General features: G+C 66.0%; 2 protein-coding genes across 2 annotated transcripts; both read left to right on the top strand.

Annotated features, from left to right (window-relative positions):
• Window positions 1-222: 222 nt before the first annotated feature.
• On the top strand, window positions 223-3,609 carry LOC104301440 (interferon regulatory factor 4). Its single transcript, XM_054173410.1, has 8 exons — window positions 223-446; window positions 1,187-1,376; window positions 1,581-1,673; window positions 1,878-1,982; window positions 2,252-2,353; window positions 2,447-2,830; window positions 3,184-3,302; window positions 3,428-3,609. The coding sequence occupies exons 1-8, from the start codon at window positions 273-275 to the stop codon at window positions 3,566-3,568; spliced, it is 1,308 nt and encodes a 435-aa protein (XP_054029385.1). The 5' UTR covers window positions 223-272; the 3' UTR covers window positions 3,569-3,609.
• An 817-nt stretch (window positions 3,610-4,426) lies between these two features.
• Window positions 4,427-6,143, top strand: FOXS1 (forkhead box S1). Its single transcript, XM_009901820.2, has one exon. The coding sequence runs from the start codon at window positions 4,753-4,755 to the stop codon at window positions 6,094-6,096; it is 1,344 nt and encodes a 447-aa protein (XP_009900122.2). The 5' UTR covers window positions 4,427-4,752; the 3' UTR covers window positions 6,097-6,143.
• Window positions 6,144-11,295: the final 5,152 nt, after the last annotated feature.

Raw genomic sequence — 11,295 nt, forward strand, 5'->3', positions numbered from 1 at the left:
CTCTCTCTTCTGTGCTTTTCCTTGTCCTCATTGCCACGGGAGGCCTTTTGCCTTCTCCCATGGTTGCAAAGTGGATGTCCTCTCTCCTGTGGGCGACCTTGTCCCCTGCGCTGCCCCGCGCCTGTCCCCTCCCCGAGCTGGCAGCGGATCCAGCCCGGTGATGGGAAAGGGAAAGTGAAAGCCGGGGCCGCTCTTTCGCTTTCACCGCCCCGGCACGTTCCTTCCCAGGGGGCCGGCGGGGCCGGAGCGGGCCGGGGGGTCCCGGGGCCGCGATGGCGGAGCCGGGGGGGCCGATGCGGCTGAAGGAATGGCTGATCGCCCAGATCGACAGCGGCCGGTACCCGGGGCTGCGCTGGGAGAACCGGCACCGGACCCTGTTCCGCATCCCCTGGAAACACGCGGCCAAGCAGGATTACCGGCAGCAGCAGGACGCCGCGCTCTTCAAGGTACCCCGGGACCCTCCCCACCTCCCCGGCTCCAGCAGCACCCCCGAGACGCCCCCCGGCTCCGGGAGCATCCCCAGGAACCGCCACCCGGCTCCATGCACACTCCCAGGGCTCCCCGCTGTCCGGCTCGCTGCACACCCCCAGAATCCCCCCACCCGGCTCTGTGTGCACCCCTGAGAACCTCTTCCAGGCTCCAGGCACACCCCTGGGGCTCCTCATTGCCCTGCTCTGGGCACTCCCCCGGAACCCCCCCACCCGGGTCCATGCACACGCCTAAGACCTCCCACTTGGCTCCGTATGAACCCCTAGGAATCCCACCCAGCTCCATGGACACACCCAGGATGCCCTGCCTGGCTCCATGCCCATCATAGAACCATGGGATTGTCAGGGGCTGGAAGGGACCTCGAGGCTCAGCCAGTCCCAACCCCCCTGCCATGGCCAGGGACACCTCACACTACAGCAGGTTGCTCACAGCCACATCCAGCCTGGCTGCAAACACCTCCCCATGCACACCCCTAGGACTAGGACCCCCCCAGCATGGCTCCTTGTGCACCCCCAGGGCTCTCTGATGCCAATTCCCTGTGCTCCTCTGGGACCCCACCACCACTCAGCTCTCTGTAGCCCCCCAGTACCCCCAGCCCTGGCTCCCCACTGTCACCCACCCAGCCCCGGTGGGACTCGTACCGCAGTGGGGCCCCTGGGGCAGCCCCCTCTCAGCACAGGGCACCCTCTGCCCGCAGGCTTGGGCCATCTACAAGGGGAAGTACCACGAGGGGACAGACAAGGCCGACCCCTCCACCTGGAAGACCAGGCTGCGCTGTGCCCTCAACAAGAGCACCGACTTCCAGGAGGTTCCCGAGCGGAGCCAGCTGGACATCTCCGAGCCCTACAAGGTCTACCAGATCGTGTCAGAGGGCACCCAGGACACAGGTACGTCCCTGCCATCCCTCCTCCTGCACCAGACTCAGGCCTGATGCCTGTGCAAGCTCTGTGCCCCGCAGACATCACCCTCCCTGCCTCCCTCCCTCCTTCCCTGCCATCTCCTCAGCCTTCCCGGCTGTCCCCAGGCAGCCTTCTGGAGGCTGTTCCTGCTGTTGGCCAGGGGCTCACTGGGTTTTTCCTTGCTCTCCACAGAGAGGGATAGTGGCACACAGTCCCCAGCTGGTGAGGACCAGCAGGTGAGCCAGAACCTACCCCCCTTGCCATCTGTTGCATGGGCTGGAGAGAGTGGGAGCCCTGACTCCCACCTTGTTCTCCTGCCTGCACACTGCCAGCATCCATCCCACCGGGCTGGCAGCTCCTTGAGGCATCACTGAGGGTCCCCTTTGCCACATGGCTTACCAGACTCAGACCAGGAATCTGCTGGCAGATGGGGTCCGTGGTGAAGGCAGGAGCCAGCTCAAGGCCCTCACCACAGCCATTCACCTCCACAGGGCAGCTCTGTGAGGAATCCAGAGGAGGAGAACCAGAAGGGCATGGTGGAACCCTGCCATGCGTCTTTGACACCCCTGCTCCCTGCCCACCCGGCTGAGCGAGGTGAGGAGGGTCCCTGGCAGCAGGATGGGGCATGAGGAGCCCTGCTCTCTGCAGCCCCATGCCCAGACCAGGACTGTGGTCCCTCCCTGCCCTGGCAAAGCCACTGAATCATGCACCAAGGGGCTTTAATGAGGCCCAGTAACGAGCAGCAGTGGTGGGAATGACCATGCTGCCCACCTGACCCAGGGGCTGGGGCCAGGACAGCACCTGGGAGCCCTTGAGGGCAGCTGCCCACGTTCCTTTACCACCTCATCTCTGCTCTGGCCCAGGGTACCATGTGAGGGGAGCCTTCTATGGCTGGGACCCAACCCACAGCCACCTCCTCCCTGGATCCCCATCTCACCTCCCCGTGGAGGACGTCAACCACTCAGGTAGGAGCCATGCTGGCTGTGGGCAACGCCCTGGGTGACCTCCCCTCCCCCAGACCGAGCTGCCCGTGAGCTGACCCTCCCCTGCCCCCCCAGACTGCTGGCTCCACGTCCGCCTCTACTACTGCGACGTGCTGGTGAAGGAGGTGACGACTCGCACGGCCGAGGGCTGCCGCATCGCCTCCCGCCCCGCCCCCGAGCCCTGCGGCCCCTCCTGCATGGAGCAGATCGAGTTCCCCCCGCCGCGGGCGCTGGCGGGCAGCGGCAGGGTGGCCGGCATGACCGACGTGCTGGAGAGGCTCCTGCCCCACCTGGAGCGCGGCGTGCTGCTGTGGGTGGCACCCGAGGGGGTCTTCATGAAGCGCCAGTGCCAGGGCAGGGTGTACTGGCACGGGCCGCTGGCCCCGCACAGGGACTGGCCTAACAAGCTGGAGAGGGAGAAGACCTACAAGCTGCTGGACACCCAGCAGTTCCTGCAGCGTAAGTGCCCGGGGGCACGGGGTCTGCCCGCCCAGGGGATCCGCCTGCCCCTGCCCCATGCAGCTCTGCCAGCCCTCAGCCTGAGCAGGCAGGAGAAGAGAGCCCAGGGGTGACACAGCCTGGGTGCAGGCTCTGCCAGCCCCGCTGCCCCGCTGGGCACGGGGCCCGGGTGCAGGTGGGTGGGCTGGCAGCTGCCAGCCCCATGCTGTGTTTATTGCCCAGGAGGGACCGGGGAGACCCCAATCTGCTTGGGCACGGGAGTGGATGGCGCTGTGGGAGCCTGGTGTGGTGGGTAGCCTAAAACTACCACACCTGGGAACACCATGCCCCCTGACAGAGCTGGTGTCTTGCAGAGCTGCAGGGGTACCTGAGCCACGGGCAGCCCACACCTCAGTACCAGATCCACCTCTGCTTTGGGGAGGAGTACCCCACCAGCACCGGGCACCACTTCCAGAAGCTCATCATGGCCCACGTGAGTATGTGCCAGGGCTGGCGTTTGTGGCACCCCCAAGCCGCCTGCCAGGGTCATGGTGGCTGGCAGGGGGGGCACAGGGTCCTGTCTGCAGCCACAGTCCCATCAGCTCAGTGCCTCTGCAGGTGGAGCCAGTGTTTGCCCGGGAGCTCTTCCACCATGCCCAGCACATGGGCCCAATGCTGCGCCATGGCACGCCCCAGCCCTGCACCCCTGGCACCTCCAGCCACATCACTCGTGTCCTCAGGCGGCTCTGCCAGCCCTGAGCCTGAGCAGGCAGGAGAAGAGAGCCCAGTGGTGACACAGCCTGGGAGGAGAGGTGCTCTGCCAGCCCCGCTGCCGTGGCGGGCACGGGGCCTGGATGTGGGCAGGCTGGCAGCTGCCAGCCCCATGCTGTATTTATTGCCCAGGTGGGATTTGCTCAGTGCTTGTCTGGTGAGCTGGGGCACAGCAGCTCTGCCCTTGCACTGTGGGGACTCACTGGAAATAAAGAAATAAAGGTTGTGTCTGGCTCTGGTGTGGGGATGGGGATGGTCCAAGGGGGGGCCCAGGCAGCTGGGGAAACTGAGGCTGGGAAGAGCCTCACGCACCAGGGGGATCATCAGAGACCATCCATCCATGAGGAGCATCCGTGCAACCACAGGGCTGTTGAGGCTGGAAGAGACCTCAGACATCCCCAAGTAGTCCAAGCACTCACCCAGAGCTCATGAGCTCACCACTGCTGCTAAGCCACCACCACTGTCTGACCTCCCTGCTCCTGCACTGGCTCAAGTCCCATTCTGCCCTGGTCCCCAGCCCCCCGGCAGGGGGTGCAGGCAGTGGTGAGATGCCCATTAGCTGCTCTGCCAACCTGGCAACTCATGACCCTGTCCTAGATGTGCTTGCTGCCCATGCCTCAGTTTCCCCTGATGAGCAGAGTGAGGTGGGAGCTGTGCTGCAGCCTGGAGGCGATAATGGGCACAGCGTGGGGACTTGGCACAGAGCAGGGAGCTGGCACCGTGCACAGGATCCAGCACAGCCCCAGGCCGGGGACACAGCTTGGGCGAGCGCAGCAGCCCCGAGTCCTGCCTCAGCCTCCCACCAGCCCCGGACGGGACCCGCGGGCAGGGCAGGATGAAGCCTAGGCTGTGGGAACCTCCCGTGGGAAGAGGGGCTGGGGACTGTGCCCGGAGTTCAGCCAAGGCCAGCACTGCCCACCTCTGCCCTGGGGAAGCCACGGCCGTGCCAGCCCCGAGGCCGCTGGCTGCTGGCCGCAAGCCTTGGCGGCGCGTCCGTCCATCCTTCCGTCTGTCCGCAGGGACCAGAGCTGGACCGCGGAGCCCCGCTCCGCCCTGGGCGGCCCCGCAGAGGAGGGGCTCTCCCCCACCGCCCCCTCACCGGTCACTGGCGGGTTTTAACGGGCCGTGGCGGGGCCGTGCGGCAGAGCAGGCGGCGGCCACCGGCCAGGACGATGCAGCAGGACCTTCCTGTTGGGGACTCGGCTCTGCGCAGCCCGCCGGCCCCCGAGGCAACCGCCGGTGGTGGCCCTTTCCCCAGCAGCGAGGCCACCAAGCCACCCTACAGCTACATCGCCCTCATCACCATGGCCATCCAGAGCGCCCCCGAGAAGCGCCTGACGCTGAGTGGCATCTACCGGTACATCACGGCACGCTTCACCTTCTACCGGGACAACAAGCAGGGCTGGCAGAACAGCATCCGCCACAACCTCTCCCTCAACGAGTGCTTCGTCAAGGTGCCCCGGGACCACAAGAAGCCTGGCAAGGGCAACTACTGGACCCTCGACCCCGACTGCTACAACATGTTCGAGAACGGCAGCTTCCTGCGGCGCCGCCGCCGCTTCACCAAGAAGAGGAACCCCCGGGACGCGCCGGGCGCCACCGAGGGGGATGAGGGAAGCGGGAAGCCCCCCAGGCACCGGGCACGGGGACCACCCACTGCCCCGCTGCCCGAGGAAGGGAAAGCGGAGGGGGGCTACGCATCACCGGTGGCCGCAGAGCAGAGCCCCGCCGCGCTGCCCGAGTGTGATGGGGTGCCAGGCTGTGCCAAGCTCTGTGCCCGGCGGCAGCCGCCCAAGGCCAGGCAGCCCTGCCTGTACCTGCCAGACACGTCGCAGCCCAAGGGGCCGTTCTTTGCCCCCCCGGAGAGCCGCCCGCCCAAGGAGACTGTCTGCGGGGGGCTCCCGGCAGCGCTGCAGCTGCCCCGGCCAGGTCAGTACCCGCTGCCCGGCGAGCGCCCAGCACCGCACCCTGCCCTGCTGCCCACCCTGCTGCCCGCCCAGCCCAGGGACCCACCGCAAGACTCCTCAGCCCCGCCAGGGACTCCCCCAGGGCAGCTGGAGGGCGAGGAGCCACCCATCCCTGGGCTGGGGCCAGGCCAGCCCTATGGGCAGGTGCCACCCACCTTCCCTGGCACCCTTTTGGGCACAGGCAAGCCGCCTCCATCGTGCTTCCTGGAGGGAGAAGGCTACACGCAGCCCCCGCTGCCTGTTTTTGGCTCTTTCGGGCGCTCAGGGCCCGAGGCGCTGGGCGGCAGCTACCAGTGCCGGGTGCAGGCGCTGAGGTTCTGCGTGAAGGAGCGGCCGTGTGGCACCACCCTGGAGCACCTCCTGGCCACGGCCCCTCCGGCCCCTGCTGCCCCCCGACAGCCACCCTTCGGGGCTGTGGGGCCACGGGTGGGCGAGCAGAAGGAGCCGTGGGGGCCGGGGGGCACGATCCCATTGCAGGGGGGCAATGGGTACCCCCTGGGGCTGCCCCCCTGCCTCTACCACACACCTGGAATGTTCTTCTTTGAGTGAGGGACTCTCACACCTCGGGAGCCCCCCAGCCCTGGCACCAAATAAAGCACATTGCCCAACGCTGCTTCTGTGGTCTCTGCGCCCCGATTGGGGTGGGCAGTGGGCAAGGGCACGTTGGGGACCCTCTGCCCCAGCCTGGGTGCTGGCAGGGCCATCTGTGTCCCCAAGGCCACGCAGTGCCACCCTCACCCTGCTGGGCCCCCCACTGGTGATCACCAGCTGGACTGTGGGGCCACGGGGGATGGGGCATGGCCTGTGTCGGGGCACCCATGCCCTGCTCCTGTGTCCTTGGGAGGTGCTGGGGACCAGGTGCTGCACAGCACAGGGCCAGGAGCCTCCAAAGCCTCATCCCATGGTAGCAGGAGGGGACCTCATCCATGAGGGGCAGGGGCAAATGCTGTGGAAGGAGCGAGACCCTCTGAAGCCATAGTGCCACCTCCCTGTGCCTGGAACAGCTCACAGTGCCTGGCTTGTCCCAAGTGCCACACATGGCATGACTGGCACCAGCCTCAGTGCGTGGCCCCAGAGAGATGCCAGGGAGCAGTGGCACAGTGTGGGGGCTCTGCTCTGCTGAGGATGGGGCTCCCTCCCCTCTCAGTCCCTCCTCAGGGCTGCTGTGGTGCCTGGCTGGAATCCCACCAGGTCCCTGCAGACACCCTGCGGCCAGGGCACCCCCAGGGCCAGGCTGTTCCTGGGCTGCAGCTGCGGTGGGAACCGGGGAAAGTGGATTCCTTAGTCCTGAATCACGGCGGTGGCTGCCGGTGAGGAGGCACCGGCTGAGTCATTGCTGCCAGCACCGGGCTGAGCACCGGGGCTCACTCATGCCAGGCTAGGGGGAACCAGGGAGGGCATCCCCACACAGCCGTGGGCTGGGAGCTGGTCACCAGCCCCTTGCCCCTGCTTCACTGGGACACCCAGACCAGCATCTCCACAGCGCTGGAGTGGGACCAGAACAACGCTGGCAAACTGGGGGCCTGAGCCTATGCCAGTGCCCCCATCCTGCCCACCCCAGTCTGGGAGAGGGGGAACCGCAGGAGCAGCAATGCCCAGGTCCCATGGCACAGCCCAGGGTAGGCATGGGGGGAGAACACCAGGCTGGCAGAGGGTCTACACGCTGCTGTGGAACAGGTTCACGGCAAAGCCCCCTCCCCAAAACCAGCAGGACCCCAGCTTGGCCAGTCCGGGGGTGGGGTCTCTGTGGGGACAGCACTGGCGTCACGCAGGGACTGGGAGCAGAGCGGCAGCGTCAGCTCCGTTATCAGCCCCCAGGCAGCCGCTGCCGGGCCACGGCCGCGGCCCAGCGCTGGGCAGGGCAGGGCAGGGGGCGGGGGCCACCCTTGGTGGTACAGGACAGGGAAAACGGCTCAGCCCCGGGCCTCTCTCTCTTTTTTTTTTCCTCTACATTTTGTTTTTCCTTCCCAGTGGAAAACAATATTTGAGCAGCTACATCATGCTGGCGGCTCCGGCCCGAGCGTGGCTGACCTCAGCCCCCTCCTTCGGGCGGTCCCCGGGGGCGCGGGAGGAAGCGATGGCCGCAGCCGTGCCCAGGGGCCGTCTGGTTCCCACGGAGCTCAGCCAGCCCCATCGCCCACTCCAGCTGGGAACACGCGGTCCCAGCTCCACACGGTGCCCCGGGAGGGAGTCCCAGCGCTGGGAGCAGCGTGGCATCTCCCGGAGCATCATCCCATTGCCCCCCCGCCCCGACCAAGCTCCAGCCCCCCAGGGATGGGGACCCTCAGTTGCCAGCATCGCCCTGGACACGTGGAGGAGGGCTCCCAGTGCTCCCCTTCTCCACCCCAGCTCCTGGCCATGGCCCTGCTGCTCTCCCTGCCCTCCCCCCTCCCCAGCTCCTGGTGGGTGGCCTGGCTCCCAGCCCACTTGCCCGCTCCCAGCTGGGTGGCTGGGGACTGGGCTGCACCTAGTCACGGGGTGAGCCTGCTGCCAGGTGCCAGCACAGGAGGGGCCTCCCCTTCCCTCCCTGAGATGCCCCTGGCTCATGCTGGCAGGGTGGATGCCATGGGGATGGGCTGCAGGTAGGGGGGGGTGCCAGAGGGATGAGGTGAAGGTAGGGTGGGTGTCCCAGGGATGGGATGCTGATAGGGTAGGTGCCACAGGGGCAGGGTGCAGGCAGGGATGGGAGCAGGGTGCTGTTCTCTATGGGTGCTCAAGGCTCTGGATGGATGCCATAGCCCCTGCAGACTGTGCCACCTGCCTGTGGGGGTAATGAGGATCCCTAAACAAGGGGTGGGACCAGGACCTTCTCTGCCATTGTGCCCTTCAGCCCTGACAGGATCAGTTTCCCCATCGCAGGACTCGTTGAGCTCCCAAGCCATGTCCTGCCCCTCAGCCAGGAGCACAGGATGGGGTCATGGCTGCTCCTATGGGTGCCAGCCCTGTGGCCCAGATAGATGGGTGCTGGGTGCCCCTCTGGGGCCCTGAGATAAGAAAGGATGGGGTTGGAGAGTCCAAACTGGTCTGTGGGGTGGATGTTTCCCATTCTGAGCTTGGGATACTGGGATGTATTGGAGTATCTCTGTGCCATAGCTGTGCACACCCAGGGCTGTGCCCAGGAACCCCACGGAGCAGCTTGGGGTGCCAGGAGTGCCCAGGGCTGGGACCCCCATGGACCAAGCCATGGCAGGGCCCTGCAGCCCCCGTGTCCTGCGGGGACTGGGGCAACGCACAGCTCCTGGGGCCAGCCAGGAAGGAGACGTCAGCGCCATGAGCGTAACTCAAACCAGATGGGGCTGCGCTGGCGGCCAGGCCCGCAGGGTGGTCACCGACAGGAACCGGTCAAAGGCTGCCGGCAGGAAGCGGCTGGGAGGGACGCCCGTGGCGGGAGCCGCGGCCAGCGCTCGGGCAGCGTTAACTGCTTCGGGGCCGGCTGCAGCCGCGGCGGGGGTTGGAAGAGAACGCCAAGATCATCGAGTTCGACCCTTAACCCAGCACTGCCAGGACACCACCAAACCATGGCCCTCAGCATCACAGCTCCACGGCTTTGAAAGCCCTCCAGGGATGGAAACTCCACCACTGCCCTGGGCATCACTGCCCTTGACAGCCCTCAGGGGGAAGAAATTGTTCCTCATGTCCAACCTAAACCTCCCCTGGGGCAACTTGAGGCTGTTTCCTCTTGTCCTTGGGAGAAGAGACCAACCCCCACCTGGCTCCAGATCCTTCACCAGCTCCTTTGCCCTTCTCTGGAGCTCTCAATGTCTTTCTTGAAGTGAGCAATACCTCTAACCATCCATCCATCCATCCTTCTCTCCCTTTCCTCTTTGGAGCACTCAGAGCTGGCTGCTGCTGCAGTCACTGGGTGCAGAGTTCAGGACCCCTCAGCACTGCACAGCACCGGGGATGCACCAGGTGGTCCCCAAGCCCTGCTCAGCAGGGGATCTTCTCTGTCCCTTCTAGCCTGGGGACAAGACAGCAACCTGGGGAGAGGGCCAGGAGCATCCCCCCAGGGACACAGGGCAGCTGCAGACAGACCTGTACATTTATTTACAAGAGGGTGAGAGCTGGGAAGGGCCCCAGGAGCTGTGCCCCCTGCCCAGTAGGGACAAACCCAAAGCCCCTTCACCTGGGGCTTGGGGGTCAGCACCTCCCCCCATCTCTCCCCAGAGATTTTCCACCAGGCCCAGGCAGCAAACACACAGACCTGGCTAGGGGCGGGGGTCGTCCATGGTAAAAGACAAACCAGGGAGAACCGAGGGGGCTTAGGACCTCTCCCTGCTCTCCCATCCCCTCCCACTGCAGGCAAAGCTGGAAGCAGAAGCCCAGGCGCTGCCCATCCTCCAGTAGCTCCGAGGAGCGCAGGCAGAGGGGACGGGGGTCGGGACGAGGAGGATGAGGAGACTCCCCCCGCCCGGCCGGTGCCGGGAAGCCCCCGCAGGCGGTGCGGGGGAGCTGGCGGCCGCAGCCCGGCAGTTCCGGTGCGTTGGTGGTCGGTGCCGGTGCTCGGGGGAGCGCCGTGCAGCTGCTCCGCATTAGGCCGCCGGCTCCCCCCGCTCCGGCAGGGCCGGGGCAGGCAGAGGTTGTGTTTTTCCCCCGCTGGCAGAGCCGAAGGGCAGGGAGGGCAGGAGGAAGACAAAGCCTCCTTCTTTCCCTCGCTGCCTCCCAGCTGGGGATGCTGCTGGAAGAGTTCTCGCTGCTTCCTCCCTTCCTGTGCGAGCAGCAGCTCGGGGCCAGCTCAGCTCCCGCTCGGCCAGCCTGGGAGGAGGGGATTTGGCCCCCACGCTGTTGCCAAGGGGCCGGGCTGAGGGTCCACAGGTGCCCTCCAGCATCCTCCCACCGAGCCTCAGCTGGGATGGGAGGGCAGCAAAGGCAGGATGAGGCTGCAGCGTTTACACAGAATGAGTGATGGCAGGAGGGTGGAAGGGACCCTCAAAAGCCATCTTGCCCAAACCTCCTGCGGTCAGCAGGGACATCTCCAACTAGAGCAGGCTGCCCAGAGCCACATCAAGTCTGATCTTGAATGGCTCCAGGGATGGGGCCACAACTGCAGCTCTGGGCAACCTGCTCCTGTTCCAGTGTTCCACCACCCTCCCTGTGCAGAACTTCCTCCTGCTGCCCATCCTGAACCTCCTCTGCTCCACTTTCAAACCTTTGCCTCTCGTCCTATTGCTGCAGACCCTTCTAAACAGAGCAGAGTGTGCGAGTCCTGGGGCCAAGGTGGTGGCACAAGGGCACAGGGTGGCCCAGGAGTGGAGTCACACAGGGATGTCCCTTCTCCGAGGCCAGGGGAAGGAAGAAGGAGCAGAGCAGGGATGCTGCAGGTCAGGCATCACACAGCCAGGGATGAGAGGGGAAAGCAGAGCTCAGGAGCAACCTCACAGTCAGGAAATCCAGACTGGATCATTGGCTCAGTAGGAATGGGAAGGGTTGGAGCCTTGGGAGGATGCTGCAGGTGTCCCCAGGTCCCAGGGTAGACACAAGCTCAGCAGAGCAGCTTTGGGCAAGGAACCCAAATAAATCTCAAAAGCCCCCTGAGCAGTCCTGGAGCTGCAGGGTGAACAGTCCCAGGGGATGCAGCAGAGCAGCACCCACGCTGGCATGGGGCACAGGTCACCCACGCTGCCACGGGGCACGAAGCGCAGATCCAGAGCAGCCATCTGGCAGCGGCGGGGGCAGGCGGCACAGCTCCAGTGCCTGACCCCCACCACGGGAAGGGGGGACCCCAGCAAGGTCCTGCTGCCATCCACA

This window comes from Dryobates pubescens, chromosome 26 (assembly GCF_014839835.1).
Source record: "Dryobates pubescens isolate bDryPub1 chromosome 26, bDryPub1.pri, whole genome shotgun sequence".
Taxonomy (NCBI): Eukaryota; Metazoa; Chordata; class Aves; order Piciformes; family Picidae; genus Dryobates; species Dryobates pubescens.